Source organism: Desmodus rotundus, chromosome 10 (assembly GCF_022682495.2).
Source record: "Desmodus rotundus isolate HL8 chromosome 10, HLdesRot8A.1, whole genome shotgun sequence".
NCBI lineage: Eukaryota > Metazoa > Chordata > Mammalia > Chiroptera > Phyllostomidae > Desmodus > Desmodus rotundus.
Genome location: NC_071396.1, coordinates 36,215,567 through 36,235,312, shown reverse-complemented (window position 1 = coordinate 36,235,312; position 19,746 = coordinate 36,215,567). Strand labels below are relative to the sequence as shown.

Sequence of the window (19,746 nt, the reverse complement as noted above, 5' to 3'; positions counted from 1 at the left end):
GGACTTACACAGAAATGAGTATATTTCTTTTCTTTAAATTCATAAATGGCACTTGGGAGCTCATAAGCTTCTGAGAGTTTCTGTGAAAAGTTCTAGGTATTACAGCCAATTTTCAGATGGAACTATTGTTGCCCATAATGTTTTCTCATATTTTTATATTTTATCAGTTATTATATCTCATTTTCTGACATCATCAGGCAATAATCTGTTCCATGAAAAGAAATTTTCCAGGTAACCGACAGCCTTTAAATACCAAAACGTTTCCATTGGAACCTCTTTTGATGGAAATGTGCATAAAATATAGTACTTACTTTTATGTAATAATCAGAGTATTTGTGCCATAATTTAATCTTTGCTTGGCAACTAAAGGTCATTGTGATCATCAATTATGATATTGTGCTGCATGGTAAATGTCCTTGGTCCTGTGGATAACATATGGAAAAGACTGGCTGTTGTTAGTTGACTTTGCTGTCTGTTATTAGTGTTATATCTCAGTATTTTATCTTCTGTCTGCTTTATAAATTAACCTGATTTTACCCATAATTTCAAGCCTCACTTTGACCCGGTGATCTGGAAGCAAAACACACCAGCAGAAGACCCTGGGGAATCCTGACATTGAGAGAGTGTTGCTTTCAGAGGCCATGAGTGACCCCAGACAATGACCGTTCTGAAGATGGTGAAACTGAGGTGCAAAGGGAATTATAATTCATTCAAGGGCACAGCTGGTAAGTGGCAGCAGGATTTTGACCAAGTCTGTGATACTTCAAAATGCCTTGCTTTTTCCTCAGTGAAACACTGTTTTCTCCTTTTCATTTCTGACTCCATGAGTCTTTAGCCGTGTTACACAACTTGGCGGCTGCTGCACAGCCAGGGCTCTTCTGCACGGTAGATGTGGCCCCGGGAGGCAGGAGCTCTGCCCCTGCAGCTTCGCCACCAGAGAGGGAACTCCACAAGGTACCTGTCTCCCTGATTTTGTCTTCTGCAAAATGGGAGTAATAATCCTTGCTACTTCTCTGCTTCATAAGGTTATTATAAGAAGTAATTATTGCACAGATAAAGTACGTTAGGATCAAGTGAAGAAAGATGCTTTGTGAATGCTAATGATAATTAGAGTTATTATATGTTACATAAATGTTTAGTCTCTACGAAAATATTTCAAGTTATATGAGACATTGGTTTAGAATCACATCTGTACTCCTGTGGCTGTAATTACATGCAGTTGTTTTGATCAGAGATTACAAGATTTTAATTCAGTTCTTTGCCTCAGTGTCATCCTCCCACATAAGGAGTTCTTTGTGTAAGGGAGTTTTTTTCAGGAGAGTGGGGAAAGCAAGCCAATGCTAGTTACAAGTTTCTTTGCTACCTGAGTATTACCATAGAAGCCAGTTGATATCATAGAAGAAATCATAGAAGAAGGAAAGATGAGCAATCTTGGGGAAGAAAAAGCTGTGAATTGGGCTAAATGGGTTGGAGTCAAAGTCTTCTCCAATTCTAAAATTTGTGATTGTGGTATGAAGGCATTTTTCTCTCCTTTTTCCTACTCTTCATTACATAAATAATGGCACAAACTATGTTTTCTAAGTAGTGATTTCAGCTTGCATTGTACAATATCTGCCTCTTTCTATTTTGTTTGACAGGGCTCATCCAAAGCCAAATGACGGTGCTAACCTTTAGTATCCTTCCTTCACACTTTGTGGCTGCTTTGTGTGCTCCATTGGCTAGCTCTAGTAATCTACTTCAGCGCCTGGTCCTACCCAGCTCTTCATCAAATATGCATGTTACACTTAGACGGGACCTTGGAAATGCATAGAGAGGCCAAGAGATCTGTCCAGAATTTACTCTCAATCACTCCTAACCCCATACTACCATCATCTTTCCTTCACGTAATTTTCCAAAATCTTTTTCGTTGAAGTGATCATCACAGTGTGAGTGTTAAAAGCATTTTCTAAGCCCTTGAAAATGGCCGAGTAAGTCAGGATCCTTATCTTAGGATGAGCTTCTGACATTTTCCCCATTATCAGAGGGTCAGTCTTCTGGGTTTCAATCCAGGATTTTGGCAAGTTTATTGTCCTTGGTGACAGGTGGCCTGTTCCACATTTGTGAGAAGCCAGCCTTGCCTAATAATCTTTTAAAAGAAAAGTATAGAAAGCCCGATTTTAAAGCAGATGTTCAGGTGATGCAAGTATCTTCAACATAAGTGAATATAAATAACGTAGGGAATGGAAAGAGCACCAGACCAGGAGTCAAGACACTTGAGTCACTCCCTGTGGGTTATGGTTGGAGGTGATCTTTGAGAGGATGTGGCCAACAGTTGACACAAGAGCTGGACCTGAGTAATCTGAGGCTCTTCACCCCTTCCCCTGTCCTTGGAACATATGTTCTGACCACTATCACCACCGTCCATTTTCAAGGGTGCAGCCATGAGAGAGTGAGGTGTTGAGACCATCTGGACTGAACCCAGTTAATGTCTCTGTATGAACTTTTAAGATTCTGGTGGGGGGTGCAGAGATCTACTCATCTTGCACTCACCTAAGACAAGCCTCTTAAGTAAGTTACCTTGCTTATTAGAACCACCACCAATGTGGTGTGCTCTGCCTCTTTCTTCCGTCCTTGCTCGCACTGTACAGGAGCCACTTTGCAAACCAACAGTCATGCAAGTCACCACCTCTCTGGGCTTTTGTTTTTTTCACTTAGTTTCCTATTTCACAGATAAAATTAAGGCTTCAGCATTAATTCCCTGGGTTCCCCAACCCCATACCTGCAGTTGGACCTCTTTCTGCCCCCTTTTACCTCTTGTCTTTCAGTCTTGCTGCTGCGAGACTGTGGTCTGTGCAGTCACTGCTCTTCTGGGCATCGCTCTTGCAGTTACGCCTTCTCCCTGCTGTTTCCCTCTCCCAGCTCCTGGCCCCTCCCACCCCCACACCCACCATGTAAGCTTGCTCAAGTTTCTCCAGTCTCAAAACAAAACCGATACCCTGCCCTCAATCCCCTGTCCTCCTCTAAATATCTAGGATCTCCTTTCTCCACATGGGGAGTCTCTTACAAAGAGCACTCTACACCTGCAGTATTATAGTGTCCCCTCCCCCTCCTCTTCACTGCAGCCTTGTTTCTGCCCCCAGACAGGCCACTGAAACCGCCCAGCAACATTCACTAGGGCCGCTGACCGAGGGCCAAATTCAATGACTCCTTGTCTAAAATCTTCGGTTTATTTAGTATCTGTGCAGCATTTGACATTTATCTCCTTCCTCCCTTAAACCTTCTTCTCACTTTATTTCCAAGTTTTACATGATTCTCCTCTGCCCTGGGACACTGTTTCCTCTCCTGCTTATCCCTAAATGTCAGTATCCCCTAGCCTTGTCTATACTCTCCTTGTGTGACCTATGCAGACCCAATCTCTTTTTTGGCTTCCAGCTCTGTGCTGATGACTCCAGCCATCCATGCTATCTGAGCTTTCGACTCATAAATATTCCTGCCAACTAGGAACTTCTGTCTGGATGTCCGACAGGCATCTCCAGCACCTGTCTAAATGTAATGTGCGTTCATCTTCCTTCCTGAGCCTGTTCATCCACCTCTATCTCCATTCTTGAAGAATGCTTCCTCCTTGTTACCCACACCAGAAACTTGGCAGCAATCCTGGACTCCTCCCACACACCCAGTCCCTCCCCAAGGCCTATGGACTTGAGCTCCTGACCATTTCTTCTGTGTCCACTCCTCTCCTTACGCCACTCTTACTTCTGACTCTCACCCCTTCTCATACGGACCACAGTGATAGACTTCAGCTGGTCCCTGTAGCCAGCTTTGCTTCCCTGCAGACCCTTCTCCATCCTGCTAGTAGAGCACTCGTCTTTAACTCTTATGAAACATACAGAACAAGAAAATAGGTAATAATATCACCACTTCTTGTGTATCTACTAGCCAGCTCAAAGTCAATTCTTTCTAGACAACAAACTTGATTGCATCTATCCCATGATGTATCCACCTTTCAGTGGGTCCTAATTGCTTCTAGGATACCCTCTACACTCCTCAGTGTAGAATTACAGCCTGTTAAGATTTAGTTCTGCCCTGTCTGTTCAGCCTCATTTGCCTCCCTCCCTAACTAGATGCTCAGCCTTGTCCCAGTGACCGTGCATCAAGTTCCCGGAAGAGATCGCATTGTGCTGTGCACACGCTCTTCCTTCTGTGTGCAGTGTCCTCCCCACGTTGGTCCACTTGGTGACTCTTGGCCTATCGTGTCATCTTCTGGTGGCCTTCCACAATACACCCCCCTCTTTGTCCCCAACTCCAATTAAAACTGAATATTTTTTTCTTTATATCTTTAGCATATGTATTCATATATTTATCAAAGTGTATTGTAATTTGTTTACATCCACCTAAATTATAAACCCCTTGAGAGTAAGGCTGTCTTTCATGTCTTTGGCAATTAGCATAGAGTCTGGCAACATAATGCATAGTTGGTGCTCAGTAAATGTTTATTTATCTGGCCCCTACCTTCCTCCCCAGTTTTACATTTGACTAACCTTTTCCACTGAGGGAACACTCAACCATATTTACTCAGCTCCCCTCCTGTGCATAGCATCTGTGTTCCCTGGGCACCCCCTTACCATGGCACCACTGTATCGAACCTGTCTGTTTTGATGTCCATCTCTCCTACTGGAATGTAAGTGCCAGGAGGCCAGGGACCTCGTGTGATGTCTCTGCGTGTCCAGTGCCTGGTACTAGGGCTGGCGCACCCCAGGCAGGGAAAAAGCATCAGGGAACATATGAAAGAAGGAGTTAGACTTGCTGACTTTAAGTTCTCCAACTTCAGGTTCCAAAAACTGTGACATAATCTAGAAGTTCTCTCCAGCAGATGATCAGAACAGTTGCAACAGCAGTTCAAACAGTTGGCAAATATAACGGTAAACATTTAAGACAGTGAGTCAGATGAAGGTGAATCCTCCAAAAGGATCGGGAACATTGGCAGTGAGTGTGTCCAAGTTGTCTCAGGCACCCCCTTTGCACCCGATGGTGGCTCCCATATGTTCCCTCCCATGACACAAGTGCCGGAGAGCTTCTCAGAAGGGTGTTTGACAGCCTCCCTGTGACTAAACTGGCTAGAAATAAGCTGAAAGCACATTATATCTCTGCAGCAAAAATTGCTTTTTTCCCATTAGCAATTCACTTTAATTTGCTCATTTTCATCAACTAAACACAAAGCTTAGTCATTTATTTTGCATTTTATTTCTATTTACATAAAATTCTAGAGAAAACCCTAATCTAAAGATTCTCCCAAGATTTGTGACCTTACTTATTTTTTTCACTTCACAAGTATCTATCAATATCCAGTGTATATCTAGGCTTCATGTTGGGGGAGTGGAAAGAATTTAAAAAATGTGGAATACAAGATTTAAGATCTGCTTGAAGAGCCGAACAGAAGTGATGTAGCATGTGCATGATATAAAATAGAACGTGGTAGACTAATGCAGTGCAGGAAAAGCCAGTTCCAGTCTGAGTACCGAGAGACTTCAGAGTGAGGGGGAAGCAGCGCAGTGACAGTAACCCGGAGAAACATACTGAAGGTGGCAAGGCTCCCACAGGCATCTTGTGCGCACACAGCCGGAAGTAAAACCCTGTGAGTCATCTGGATTGTGGGTGTGGAGGGTGCACACTCTTCAGAGACGCCTTGGCTGCTCCATTTCCCTTAGGCCAACTCACAGGGCTCTTTGCTCCTCTTCTCTCCCAAGCCTCTCAGGGACCCCTGTGTAAGGTCGTCTCTGTCACATTTGGGGTGAGGTGTGGTACCAGCTCACTGGGGGAAATGCGTTTCTCTTTGGATTTCACCATATCCAGTCAGACATTGGGAAGGGTTGGCCTGTTTTCCTCCGTGGCAAGTTAGCGTCTGCTTCCTCCCCCAGCTGGGGAGCTTTGCTCTGCAGAGATCTTCAGTGTTTTTATCTGGGAAGGGCCTTGGCTTTAGATGCAGACTAACCTGAGTGACTTCAGCCAAGTTAGGGGCTCGTTTTTCTTACTTCTAAAATGAGATTATAATGATTATTGTTTTCTACCTCCCAGATTATGATTATAAGGATTCACAAAAGTCAGTTCCCCGTGTTCTTCCTCACTGTGCTTCAGGGAACCGTCCCCTTCATCCTGGGCCCATTGCCCTGGCCTGTTCCTCCATATGGTCTCCCAGATGCTTGGAGCTTTAGCAAATGGCTCTCATCAGATTACTGTTCCCCGTTTTTTGTCCCCCAGTTCTACTGTATTCCCAATGCCAAGTGTGCTGCACCCTCCAAAGTGACCACTACTTTATCTGTTGGGAAGACAAGCCCAGAAGTGGACTGGAGGACAAAGCCTGTCTTGCTTAACAATACGTAATGGCTCAGTGTGGACCTTTATCTAATCCTCACTGCAGCCTTCAAGAAGAGGTACCAGTGCTGCCCATGTTCCCGTGGGGAACTTGGGGTACAGGGAAGTTATGTAATACACCTAAGGTTCATAAGTGGGGGAGCCCAGGGAAGAATCCAGACAGCCTGCTCCCTGCTGTGTTCTACTGTTTAACCCTCAGAAGTGAGTTTTGTCCTACGAAGAACAGTAGGGAGGCAATATTCACCTGAGAGCCAGCAAAGTAGCAGGTGCTTATTTCTTATATGTCAGACTGACTCTGGGTAATAGGACCCTTTATTTCATCATTTCCCAAAATGTGTCCTCTGGCAAAGTACTTCAGGTTTCACTGCTACTAAATTCATTTAATTTAGAAAATAGAGTAAATCGTGTTCACTTACTGGAGTTTCTTAAGTCTACTTGAGAAATATTAGAGGTGCTTTAAAAAAATAGTAAAGAAATGTATTTCATTTTGTTTAGCCCAGTACTTCCTAATCTATGGAGTATGGAACCTTTCCCTGCTGCGTACCACCTGTTGACATCCCATGGAAACACTGCTTTATGTAAACTTTCTGGAGTAAAGATAAATAAAGAGCTGTTTTAGAAATTGCATTTTAGTTAAAAATGTACTGGCTTTATTAAAAGGAAGGCACTGAATGTCCAGCCTGTTTGGCCATAGCCCTCTCTGATCCGCCGTACCCTAGGTACGGTGGGGAGGGGGCAGTTGTGTCGCAGTTGAAAAAGGCTCCCGGGCTCCATTCAGCCGGCTTGTGTCGGAAGGGCCCCAGGGTGAAACTTCAGCTCCCAGGGAAGAGTTGGTATCCAGTGTCTCCCTCAGTAAACACTGACCTCGGATTGGGGAGATAGAAGCTTCCCGATTTATTTCCATACAGTGACCCAGCTGGACCTAAAGGCAGAATGCGATGTCACCAGCTATCTATAGTCACTCCCTAATGAACACCTGGCCAAGGAATACCTGGCTCATTTGTTCTAAATTAGGACTAGATCTCATTGTCATCCCTCAACTTTGGGGAACCAAGCCAGGGGACAGGGCTGCCAGAACTTGGGATCAACCGAGGCCTTCGGCAGTGGAGGTAGAGGTAAGAGGCTGTATATAGCCCTGTGTGGAGATACTGGAGGAGGACATGTTTAGAGGCAGCAGGCCCACGGGAGGCTTGTGTTTGGGAAAGCAGCCCAGTGGTCTGACTAGCTCCTGGGAGCATGACATAGTCTGGCTGGGAGCCTTTACCTGCACAGCCCCAGGCAGCTGGCTTGGCCCCACCTTGCTGGTGGAACACTCTGTTTTTTCTCCCAAATTTGCCTTTCATGGGCAAGAATCACTTCAGGCTCTTACTACACATACAGATTCCCATAGCAGCCCCAGAAGGGCTGTGTAATCGGTCTGTGTAATAGGTGCCCTGTGTGAGCTACACGAGGAGGCCAGTTTGGGGGACACTGCTCTAGCTGTTCAGGGGTCTTACGCAGCACTAATGGGCTCGGTCCATTCCTCCAGGTGCTTTTGTTTCCTGTCACTTTAGTTTTGGGGCCCAACTTGGGCTCTGTAAGAGTCTCCTGTTGTCTCAGATGGGACGACAAGGGTCTCACGCTCCTCATCCCCATCTTCTTCAGGGCTCTGCGTTCCTAGGCCCTCCAGCCAAGGGCAGGCCATACATAGCCAGAGGCTGGACCCAGCTAGAGTAAGGGTGTGTATGTTTTCTCCCTTTCTGGGATCAGCCTTCCCCATCTTGTAATAAGTGATTTTTGAAGAGGCAGTTTGGTGGGCTGTGGGTGCTGGTTTGGTGTCTTTTATGTTAAACCTCTTATCTGCTCTAGTTAGTCAAGGATATTTATCAAGCACATACTAGGTGCAGAATAAGGAATGAAAAGTAAATCGAGCATGTCCCTACTTTCTTGGCATTGAGTAACTAGTTCAGATTTGGGATAATAAAAAAGTTCTGGAGATAGTAGCACAGCGCTGTGGACGTACTTAATTCCATTAAACTGTACACTTAAAAATGAGTAAAATGGTAAATTTTGTGTTATGTATGCATTGCCACAATGAGGGAAAAACCCAACTTTTTCAGGAGACAATGCACCCAAAAACCAACTGAAGAAGATATTTGTGAAGTGTTAAACCAGCAAATGTAAAGAAGCATGTGAACGTAAAGGGATGCTTGAGTGAAGTAAACCAAACCCCTGTACAACTTCTGTGCTGCAGGGAAAGAACTGCCAGTTTGGAGAACTATGCAAATGAAAGAGATGCATGTGCAAAGAGAACCATTGACTGTGTGTAATAAAAAGCAAATTTCCAAGGGGAAGAGCCTGCTGAAGGGTCAGCCCTCTCCCTGCGAACCAGCATGGTGGGAGTGTTTACTGGAGGAGTGAGGATCAGGAATCGCAAAGAAAATGGTGACAGGGGCAGTCCCCCCCGGGGGGGGGGGGGGCTGGGGCGTGGGTCTTGGGGAGGCCTCTTGCTTTGAGTGAGTAGACAGGTCTGGTCTTGATTCAAAGTGATTTTGTGCTAACTGTCCTGGTGTTACAACTGTAGTTTCAGAAGGAAAGTCCTAGAGACCCCTGAGCAGCGAGCTGTTGGAGATGGTTAGAAATGGCCAGAAGGGGTGGGCCAGCTGCCAGGTAACTCATCTCAACCCTGTACGGGAGCTGGGAAAGAGCTGGAGGGGCGCCGTGGGACAGCCAGCCAGAAACCGAAACCCGCCGGGCGACCGATGGGAGACAGGTGGTGGTCAGGAAGGCTGTTACCTGCCACGAGGACCCCAGATTTGCGGGGGGACCTCACTTAGAACAACTGGTGGATGAGCTAAGCTTTATTGGAGGCAAAGATCAGGGAACCGGAGACACTGTGACCTCCCAGATGGGGCTCAGGGAGAGAGCAGGAGTGGGCTGTGTGTCTGATCAGCTAACTGCGCCAGCTGAGTCATCTGGGGCCAGGCTGGCACATAGTAGGCGTTCAGTAAATATTTGCTACATTGAAGTGAATTGGAAACCTACTTGTTTCTATTTTGTGTGATTTGCTTTTTGTTTGTTTGTTTTTGTTTTGCTCTTAGTTTTTTGGCAAAGAGTATGTCCTTTTTTAAAAAGAACTTGTTTGATTCAGCTAAATAAGCTGAAAGGGGGTTGGTTGATCACATCTAGAGCAGGATGGCCCCCCTGGGTGCTAGTGCCCACTCTTTCACCCTCACAGGGTCCCTTTCCTCCCCTGCTGAGTCAGGCATCTACGCCTTCCTCAGCCCGACCTCTGCTCCTTCAACAGGCCCTTCCTGGGTTGGACACTGTCTTGCCAATGGCTCCCAGGTGTCCCTTCCATGCTCTGTTCCTGCCATAGCCAAATACCTGCTGGACATCTCCTCTTGTTTGTTCCTCAGATTCCTACATCTCAGCATGTCCAAAATTGGCATTCGTCTTCTCTCCTCTCTGATTTGCTTCTGTTCCGCTCCCTCTGAGATTCCATACATCCTTAAGAGGCATCATTGTATTGAATAACAATAAAAAATTTAAATTATTAAAAAAAAAGAGGCATCATTGTCTGTTCAGCATCTCCAGTTGGAAACAGTGCCGTGTGTGACTTCACCCCCTGTTTAACTCATCCTCAGTCTTGATGAGTGTGCCTCAGATGTGGCTGTGGAATCCCTCCTCACCTGGCTGACCTACCCCATCCTAGCTACTCCAAAAATACAAACAGGCACCTATCCATTCTGCTGCTGCCGCCAATCAGGGGCAGGGAATCCATGTAACTCTAGTCCCACTCAGAAAGAGCAGGCGGGCCTTAGAATTAACTCCTCTTTCCCTGCACCCAGTGGAGATACTGCTCCTCCTTAGCCCCACAAATTCCTGGGGTTTCTTAGTTCTCACCTGGGGCCCAAAGTCTCAAGAAAGTCCAGCCAATGAGCTGGGTGTGTGCTTTTTTGTTCTGACCAGTTCCCAAGTTCTGGGGCTCACATTTACTTCTCTTTGGGTGCTGGGAGGCTTCATGCAGTGATTCCCAACCTGGGCCGCATGTTGGAATCCCCTGGGGAGGATTCCTTAATGATATCATAACAATATAATGATATCACACTCAAGTACATCATAAGAGATTTTTAGGTGAAATGTTCAAATTAAAACTATAAATTATTACATCCATATTATTGCCCTACCGACCACATTCAAGCAGGCGTTATTTCGGACGGACCCTGTATTTTGTTTTTTATCCTATATTCCTTCTGCTATTCCAACAAGTAAAACTTTTAATTTTCTATACTTCCAGGCCTTGTCCATACATGCTAGTAGTTTCACATAATTATATTCACAGCACAGCTATCATATAGATTATTTTCTTTATGTCATCATACATAATATATTTTCTTTATATCATGATATAACTCTCTATATCCTAGTCCATGTCGAATCCATCACCAAGACCTGCGGAGTCTGCCTCCAGTATGTATCTCTAATCTGCAATCCACTTCTTTCCACCTGCTAGCCTTATCTTTTGGGCTCCAGCTAAAGCCTCTTAACTGGTCTGCATACTTTTGTCTCCTTATCTCTTCTGCTTCTAGGAGCCACAGTGATCTTAAAAAAATGTAAGCCAGATCCTAGTATTCCCCAATCTGCTTGTCAGTGCATTTGGATAAATCCCAAATCCCCAACCTGGCCTCAGGGTCCCATATACCTGTCCCACCTAATCCCCTGCCTTGCTAGGCTCACAGCATTCTAGCCACAGGATCCTCTCCCAGTTCCTCACAACTGCGCAGTTCTCAGCTATGTAGGGTTTTGCACAGTTTCTTCTGCCTGGGACCTTTTCCCTCCACACTGTGTCTGGCTACTGCCTCTGTTCTTCAGGCCTCTTAGATGTCTCTTCAAAGAGGCCATTACTCACCACCGCCTCGGCCTAAATTAGACTCTTATTCACACAGATCATAGTTTGTATATTTGTGTGATTCTTTGATTAATATATTACACCCAATTTCATAGTTCCATGATAGAAAAACTGTTTCTTTTGCTGAGCACTTTATCCCTAGTGCCCAGCACAATACCAGCCATATACATAGTAGGTGATCAGTATTTGTTGAAAGAATAAATGTTTTTCTATTACTATATAGTCTAATAGCTACATAATACCTGATAGTTATTCACTTAATTAACGGCTTTAGTAAGACATTTGTTTCATATGCACTTGAAGGAACTGAACTCGTATGGTCAAAAGAAAAAATGTTCAAAGTCTCGGAACAGCAGTATCAGAAATCTGGACACACTAATAATAACGTTGTATGTGGACATGGTGAGCCTCATTTTGCTGTTGAAAGAAAAAATATATAGATTATAGGTTTTGAAATCAATTTAGTGGATTGTGAGCAGCACAGCTTTTAAAAATAGAACAGAATGAAAATGTTAGAATGTTTTGTAGGTGAGAGGATAAGAATTATCTTGTAAAACTTTCACTTAGTGTATATATATAACTTTGTTTCCATTTTATAAAAATATAACTATAGATAAAGTTGACGTATGTGCCGGGTTGCAGTGGAAAATATATTTCCTACTGTGGGCTGCAGTTAAAAAATGGAGAGGCACAGATTTCAGTGGCTTGCTTTGAGTTAGGAAAGCAGTTTTGAGTCCCAGTTGTCACCTGATGAGTCCATTGTTCAGGCTTTCACTTGCTTACCTTTCTGATGTGGCCAGTGACTGACTCGATTGCTTGGAAGATTGGGTAGACAGGAGACTCCAAGGGCTACTTTCTTTTTTAATAAACTTTTTATTTTGAATGAATTTTAATTTACAGGAAAGTTGCAAAGATAACACAGAGTTCTCATATACTCCTCGCATGGCTGGCATCTTCCATACCCACGTGGCACATCACTATGAACTGAACTCCAGACGTTAGTGGAAGTGTACCAGTTTTTCCTCTTTCTCTTCTGTGATCTAATCCACGATCCTACTTCATTTCGTCTCACATCTCAGTCTCCTCTGGTCTGTGGCAGGTCCTCGGTCTTTCCTTGCATCCCATGACTTGGACGGTGTGGAGGAGTACTGGTCAGGAATTTGGCAGGGTGTTCCGCAGCATAGATTTGTCTGGTGTGTTTCTCATGATGAGACTTGGATTACGGAATTAGGGAAAAAATATCACATAGATGAGGTATACATCTCATCACATCCTATCAGACGGTGTGTGATATCAACACGGCTTATCCCTGCTGATGTTAACCTTGATCCCTTGGTCAGGGGGTGTCTGCCAGGTTTTTCCACTGTAAACCTAAAATTTTTCCCATCCCATACTCTGTTCTTTAGAAACAAATCACTAAGACACTCAGACCAACCTACTCTCAAGGTGTGAGGAGTGAGGGTGTTAAATTCCACCGGGAGGTGGAAAATCTACACATATTGTTTGGAATTCCTCTGTAGGGAAGATTTGGCTCTTCTCTACTTATTTAAAATTTATATCAGTATGGACTTAGGTGTATTTATTTTACATTCTGAGTTATGATCCTGAACGGTGGTATGTGTGGTGTTGGGCACGTGCTCCACCTTAGGCCACCAGGTGCTCTTGCAGTTGGCTCCTGTGTCCCTCAGGCATGCCCCATCCTTTGATTTTTTGAGCACTGCCTTACTTTCTGGTATCACAACATGCTCCAGGCTCCTTTTGTATTTCCCCTGCCCCAGACTAACATCAGTCCTTTCTCTAGACCCTAGCTTTTGAGAGCCGAGAGGCAGCGATGCGGAGGTCACCCTGTTTGACACAGAGGGTGCACAGTGCTTTTCTGCCTAGGATGCCTGGGAGGGTTAGTTGGCAGCACAGGGGAAGGGCACATGTGGAGCTGCCTCCTGTTCTCCTTGCTTCCCAGGCTCACATAGTGCCCTGGTGAGTACCCACAGTTATCTGATCTCCCCGTCAGACTGCAGAACGCAGAGTGCAGTCCTTCAGAATGATTGGCCATGCCTGGATTCTGGAAGCCTCTGCTGCCCACAGAGAACAACAGGAATCCCGAGTCCCTGAGCTGGTGCTGGTCAAGGTCTGGCTGCCCAGACTTTTGGGAGCATCTCTGCCCTGCTCATTCAGAACTCTGGATCCATCCAGACAGCAGTGTTTACTGTCCCAAGGCTGCTATTTCAAACTGGGCTTCCACCCCACCTCCTCTCTCCCATGCATGTTCAGTAGGTGGCCCTGCCTCCTTTAGAAAAAGTAGCCTACCAGGCAAGTTCCCTCAACCTCACTCACCTCCCCCACTGTGCCCTCTCCTCTCCCCAAGGCTCACTCCTCCCTTTCCTGAGGACCTGCCCTTCTTTCCCACATCTTCATTCTTGTCCCCCCTCACTGGCTTCTCTTGTTCCGCCTTAAAGGACACTCAAGTCTCGGCCCACACTCTCCTTTGCCTGAACCCCCAGCCAATAAGGAATCTCTCTCTCCTCCTCCTCCTTCACTTCAGGCCTCTTGAAAGAAGATACTGCACCATCATCTCCCTTGACAACTGGGGCAATGGAGACCGCGTTGATGGGAAATTTTCCATAGAAAAAGGGTGACTGTGTTGGCTTCAGTGGAGGGGAAAGCACTGATCGGGAAATTAAGTGGCCCCTCTCTAGGGATGATTCCCATTTGATGAAATAGTACTGGTAAAGGCTAACTCTGGAGCTTAGACAGGCTCTGGGTGTCTGGGGAAGCTCCTAGGTCTGGGGTTGGGGTTGAAGGAGAGAAATGGAGGCCGCTCCTCACAAGGGACAGGAGGGACACCCATTTCCAAACCTTGTCTGATCAACCCTTTCCTTTCCTCACTTCACTGCAAAAGCCTTTATTTACCCAAAGTGACAGCCACTTTATCACGGAGTATTTCACCTCACGTGGGCTCACACCTCCAGCATTGCCCTGCTTTCTGCTGACTGTGTGGAGCAACCCAGTGAATCACCAGCCCCACCTGCTTGGCATCACTGCATCTTCCCAGGGTAATGTGGGTGTGCCCTTTCCAACCGTGGTGCAAAGGAAACTCCTGTTCAGATTTTGGACACTCCTTGGCCCCATGTACTGCGAATCTGCCCTCTGATACCCCTACACCAGCTGAGCTGGCTCCTGCCATTTATTCCCCATTGTCACTGCCAGGAGCTCTCCTTGGTCTTTGGAATTCAGCTTGTGATACACAGGTTTCCTCCAGGAGCAACTGCTTATCCTTCTCTGGCTCTAAACTTGAGCTTACAGTCCCTGGCTGATTTTGTGTGTCTGTGGCCTGGCCTATTCACTAATTCATTTCTCTAGAATAGCATGTGCAAAGGTCCTAGGGCTCAAGGTGGGCTAGAGTGCAGAAAGCAAGGGGGAAATTGAGAGGGCAAAAAAGGCTGAAGAGGACAATGGCGATGCAGTGGGGCAGGGCCTTGTGTACATGTTCAGTATCTTGGTCTTCACCCCAAGGACAGTGGGGAAGAAGACACTGAAGGGTTTTTAGAGGAGTGACGTGATCAGATTTGTAATTGTGAAAATTACTGACCAGTTTTTGGTGCCTGCCCCACAAAACTTTAGCGGGCAGCAGTTAAGTTGTGGTCCGTCCCAGGAGAGATGAGGCTGGGGTAGGTGTGGCCCTGCTCCATATGCTTGCTCCTTGACTTCTCACTGTCCTGAGACGCCAGGCTCCTGTGGGTAGTGTGCTCTCAGCAGGAGATGATCCTGTGGAAGGCCCCGAGGGGGACGAAGGTTAGGTCGGCCCGGTGCCAGCCTTTAACAGGGAGCAAGGACCTGATACATGGAGGAGATCAGGAGACTGGAAGTTCTACTGATCATTCCACTTTTGTCATCTCGGTTTCCCTTGCTCTAGGAACAAGGACAAGCTTGATCAAACCTCCTGAAAAGCAATTAATTACTCTCCAGTTGAGAGCCCTCATCCCATCTTCTCTCTAGGAAAACCCCAGTACACCTGCTGCTGGTTAGGGCCCTCCCTGCCACATGGGCTTCTGCTGGTCCCCAGAGCCACCCAGCCTGGCCAGGGAAAGGAAGATGAGGGGGCTTCAAAGGCCACGGCGCAGCCCATCTCGATTCTGAAGATCCTAGCTCTTATTTGAATGTGTGACCTTGGACAAATCACTCCCCCTCCTGGGGCTTCTCTGTGCCCTCACCTGCAAACTAAGGGGAGCCCCAAAGCCCCAAAGCCCCCTCCAGCTGCAAGTGAGACTCCCGCAAGGCAGGCAGACAGGACGTTCACCGGCAGCACTGTGCGGAGCCCACAGTGGGCATGCGGCGGGGGCGCACCCTCAATGCATCGCAAAGCGAAGACATCTGCCTGGGAGGCCAGTGGCCACGTCGCACTGGCAGCCCCCGCCCCTGGGCTGGGCGCACGGCCTGGGGGCCACAAGGTTACGTAAGGAGTGGGGCGGGGCGGGCACCGCCCCAGCGCACGGCTGCCCTGCCCCTGGTGGCCCAGCCCCCCCACCTGCCTGCCCGCGCGGCAGCGGCGGCGGCAGTGGCAGTGGCAGTGGCAGTAGCAGCACAGCCCACAGAATGGAGCAGCGCCGGGGCTGAGCCGGGCGCGCATGGGCCGCCGCATGTGCTTCACGGGGAGCAGCTGCCGAGCGGGCGGACAGCGAGTGCGAGAGGCCGCCTCGGAGCAGCCGCAGGAGAGCGCCCGAGATGGGGTGAGTGAGCCCCCGCGCCATAGGGCTGCGGGTCGTCCCCCACGTCGTCTCAGAGCCCCCGAGCCTGGAGCTAGTGCACCGCAGACCCCGCGCCCACCACCCCAGCCCGCGGCCCTTCTCTGCAAGACGCCGGGCCGCGGCAGGGACAGGCGCCTGGCCGACTTCGCAGCCTCGGCCATGCGGTGGTCCCCTCGCTCCCCGGCGCGGTCAACTCCAGGGCCTGTGTCTGTGAGTGTTGGGAGCAGTCTGTCCTCCTCCACGATTGGGTTCATTACAAACAAAATGGAAATCCAAGTTTTCCTGGAAAGGAAATGATAATGACCCCCCAGCACAGGGAGGGCGGACTTTGAGATGACTGGGATGATGGCCGTCGGAGCAGCTAGGTGAGGCTTCAGTCTTTGAAGCAAGGGAGGAGATGCTGGGAGCAAACTTGAAATACTCTGTTGATGTGACTAATGCTTGAGAGCTAGAAGGTAATTTAAAAAGCAGGGTTGATTTCTCCTGGCTGCTCTCGGAGGGGTAGGCGCTGTGAGTCAGGGAGCCACTGTGCTAATGGCAGTTACCTCCTAACAGTTGCTCACCCGAGGGTAGTGCACTTCGAGGATGTGCCGTCGTCGGTATGCAGGGAACAGTTATGCCCACTTCACAGAAGAGTAGACAGAGGCCTGGCGCGGTTGGGGAATTGCCCTGGGTTGTTGGGCAGCTGGTGAGCACTTGTAGAGGGACACTGTGTATGGGTAGAGGGGAAGTCATGGCTGATAGTGGGGGGTGGGTTTGCAAGTGAACTAGCGTTTCTGAACCTCTGTGTCCTCTGCTGCTGAGCTTAGTGTCCTTGCAGCCCTTGTCTTGACTCAAAGACTTGTGCTCCGTGGGTCTGGAGATCTTGCTTTCCTGTCTGGGACGGGTGAGCAGTGGAAAGGAGCAAGGTTGTCCTGGGGGCTGGATCCAGCTCCCAGGGGTCAGTGGCTTTATTGTATCTTGCTCTAGAAAAGTTTCTGGAGTCATTTTACCTGGTGAACTTTATCTGTGGGGTCTGCAAAGTGCTTCAAAGAATCAGAGGCAGGCCAAGTGGAGTTTTGAGGAAGGGAAGTATGAGGGCTCTGGACCAACATGAACAGGACAGGCGGACAGAGAGGGGCCAGGAGATGTGCCGAAGACACTCATGAAGATTGAAGAGGTTTCACATGTACAGAAACAGGGAGGTTTTACCAGGGGCACCCTGGCTGGGAAGCAGACTTACTGTAGCATTTCCAGCGACCCCTTGGTAGCCCAGGACAGGGCTGCTCTTTGGGAATCTTCGCGGCTCCCACATTTCATACCTAAAAAAGTGTATGCGAAGAAGGAGTTGGCAAATTTAGATCTCAAGATGGAAGATAAAGGGATCTGGTAATTTTAACTTCCTGGACCCCCGCTCCTCCCCCCGCCAGCCAACACAAAACCAAGCCAATACACTTGTGTGATCAAAACCAAACACTGAGACTGACTGGCTGAGATCAAATAGTTCTGTGGAAATGAAAATTTTTACTCATAAAAACTTAAAGATAATGTCAGAAAGTAATATTTGTTTGTGGAGAAGCAGGGAGGAGTAGCTTGGGGATTTTGTTTCACCATGGAAATGTGTCTTTCATATAATTTTAACATCATCCATAATATCTGTTACTCACTTCTTATAGGTAGGTAATGGCTGGTGTGTAACTCCTACCTACTTCTGCCATTTTTAATATATCCACTTCTTCTATAATTTATGGGAATGCACAAGCCGTGGTTGTAAAATGAGATGGAGCTAGGGCTGGATAAGCAGTTTAGACAGAGGCAGGTGGAGGGAGCCATTTTAACTGAAAATAGAACCAATGTCATCCTCTCTCTGAGAGTTGACTGGGATGGAGGAGGAAGAACCTGGAAAGGGTAGCCAGTAGGTTACTTCTTTGTGGTCCTACAGCCTTGCCACGGCTGTGCTTGTAGATACAAGCCCCATTTAAGGAAAAAATCTGACTGTATCTCTGCCCACTTAAGGTGCTTTTCCTCCTTCAGCTGTCCCTATGTGCTGCTCCTCGTCTGTGAAGTGTTTCACATCATGTGTGGTGTCCCCAGTAAGTGTGTTCTCACTCCCCAAGGCAGCTTCTCCATACCTTCTTCCCTCCTCAGACCCCTCTTTTCTCCCCTCCCTGCCCCCCACACACCTGGCCTCTCTTTTCAGTGACAAAAGAGGAGCCAAGACCAAGGACAGCCTCACCTCCCACCACACCTGCAGGGCCCTGTGAGGCGGCCCTGCTGTTTTCCTTCCCACCTGCTTTGCTGAATGGATGGCCAGTCCCTCCTCTCGTCCGACCAGACCCCCACTCCTCCCAGGAAACCATCCATCCCATCCCCTCTCACCTCCTCAGGAAACATTTCTCCATCTTTCACTGCCTTCTCTCCAGGCTCTTTCCCATCAGTATACAACGTGCCTCAGTTCAATGCTGCCCAGTAGGACTCGCTGTGCTGCTGGAAATGTTCTACGTCTGCACAGTCCCGTATGGCTGCCACACGTGGCTGCTGGGCACGGGAGATGCGGCTGGAGTGGCTGAGGGCCTGAATTTTTCATTTCATTCACATTTAAAAAACCATGTGCTAGTGGCTGCCATAGGGGGTGCAGGGTGGCTTCTCTTATCCAACACCTCTCTCCTGCTTCTGTCCCACTTCCTTGCTCCCCTTCACCTGAAAACATCTCTAAAGGTGTGTCCAAACCCTCTGTCTCCATTCCTTTTCTTTGCCCCTCATACCCTGCAGTCTGGCTTCTGCTCCCACCTCTCCACTGAAACTGCCAGGGTCGCTGATGGTCTGCAAGGTGCCAGACTCTGCCCTTCTCTCTCTGCCTCTCCACAGCGTTCCTCACTGGCGGCTGCTCCCTCCTCCTTGAAACACCTCCTCTCCTAGCTGCTTGCCACCTGATGGTTCCTTTTGCTCCTTTGCCTGACCTCTGAATGATGGGGTTGCTCCCGGTCCCCTTCCGCTGTCATTACTCTCTTTCTAGGTCATGTTACCCGCCCCCAGCCATGGCTTTATATATCAACTACTTGCGGATGAGTCCCATGTTCCCTTCAGGCTTCTGACTCTTGACCATGCACGGAGCTCTTGATATTCCTATCAGTTCTCTCACTCCCTCTGTCTTCCCCCTTGCTGTCAGTGGCCCCACCATCCCCCCACTTGGTAAGAGTTACCCTGGATTCTTGTCTTCCCTATCCCCTCCCCTGCCCCATTCAGGCTGTCACTGGGTCCCAGGATCAACCTCCAAGACATATTGGAGTGCATTCCCCTCCCTCCATAATCAGAGTTCCCACTCTATTCTTGCCCACTGCTGCTTCCTTCCTGGACTGACTTCTAACAGGCCCTCCAGCTTCCACTCTGGGGTGTCTGTCGTCTATTTCCACACTGCACCCCCCAGCGACTAGCTTTTAAAATTGCAGATCACATCACTCTTTTCCTTATATACCCTTCAGTCATCAAGAGGCTGGCCTGTGCCGCATCTCCACCTTTGCCAGCCACTCTGCTCAACCCTCACCACCCTCTGCTCGCTCGGCCTCCTTGGCTTTTCCTGCCCTGCCTTGTGATGGTTGAACTTGCCCTTCCTCCTGCCTGGGTGCCCTTGCCCTGGCTCTGCAAATACCTTCTTCTGTTCCTTCAGATTTCAACATCAGGGTCGAAATCCTGGATCTTGACCAGACTCTCCAATCGCTGCAACACACTGTCCTGCTCGGTTGTTCCTGACCAACCCCTCCCACACCCCCCACACCCCCGCCT

General features: G+C 47.9%; 1 protein-coding gene and 1 long non-coding RNA gene across 3 annotated transcripts in view; one reads left to right on the top strand and one right to left on the bottom strand.

The window, feature by feature from the left end:
* Positions 1–585: 585 nt before the first annotated feature.
* Positions 586–19,746, top strand: part of HOMER2 (homer scaffold protein 2) — a 71,026-nt gene continuing 51,865 nt past the window's right edge. Inside the window, exon 1 of one of the 2 annotated variants that reach the window (XM_045196437.3) lies at positions 586–725. Coding sequence is in view for 1 of the 2 variants with exons in the window: in XM_053912550.2 (XP_053768525.1) it covers positions 15,962–15,966 (5 nt within the window). In the remaining variant the exon portion in view is untranslated. Of the gene's footprint in view, positions 726–15,769; positions 15,967–19,746 lie in introns of those variants that run through there. The other variant, XM_053912550.2, reaches the window with a different exon arrangement.
* On the bottom strand, positions 12,072–19,708 carry LOC123479838 (uncharacterized). Its single transcript, XR_006655593.2, has 3 exons — positions 17,207–19,708; positions 14,829–15,004; positions 12,072–12,452 (listed from the first exon to the last, which is right to left on the bottom strand). It is a non-coding gene; the product is annotated as an uncharacterized lncRNA (long non-coding RNA).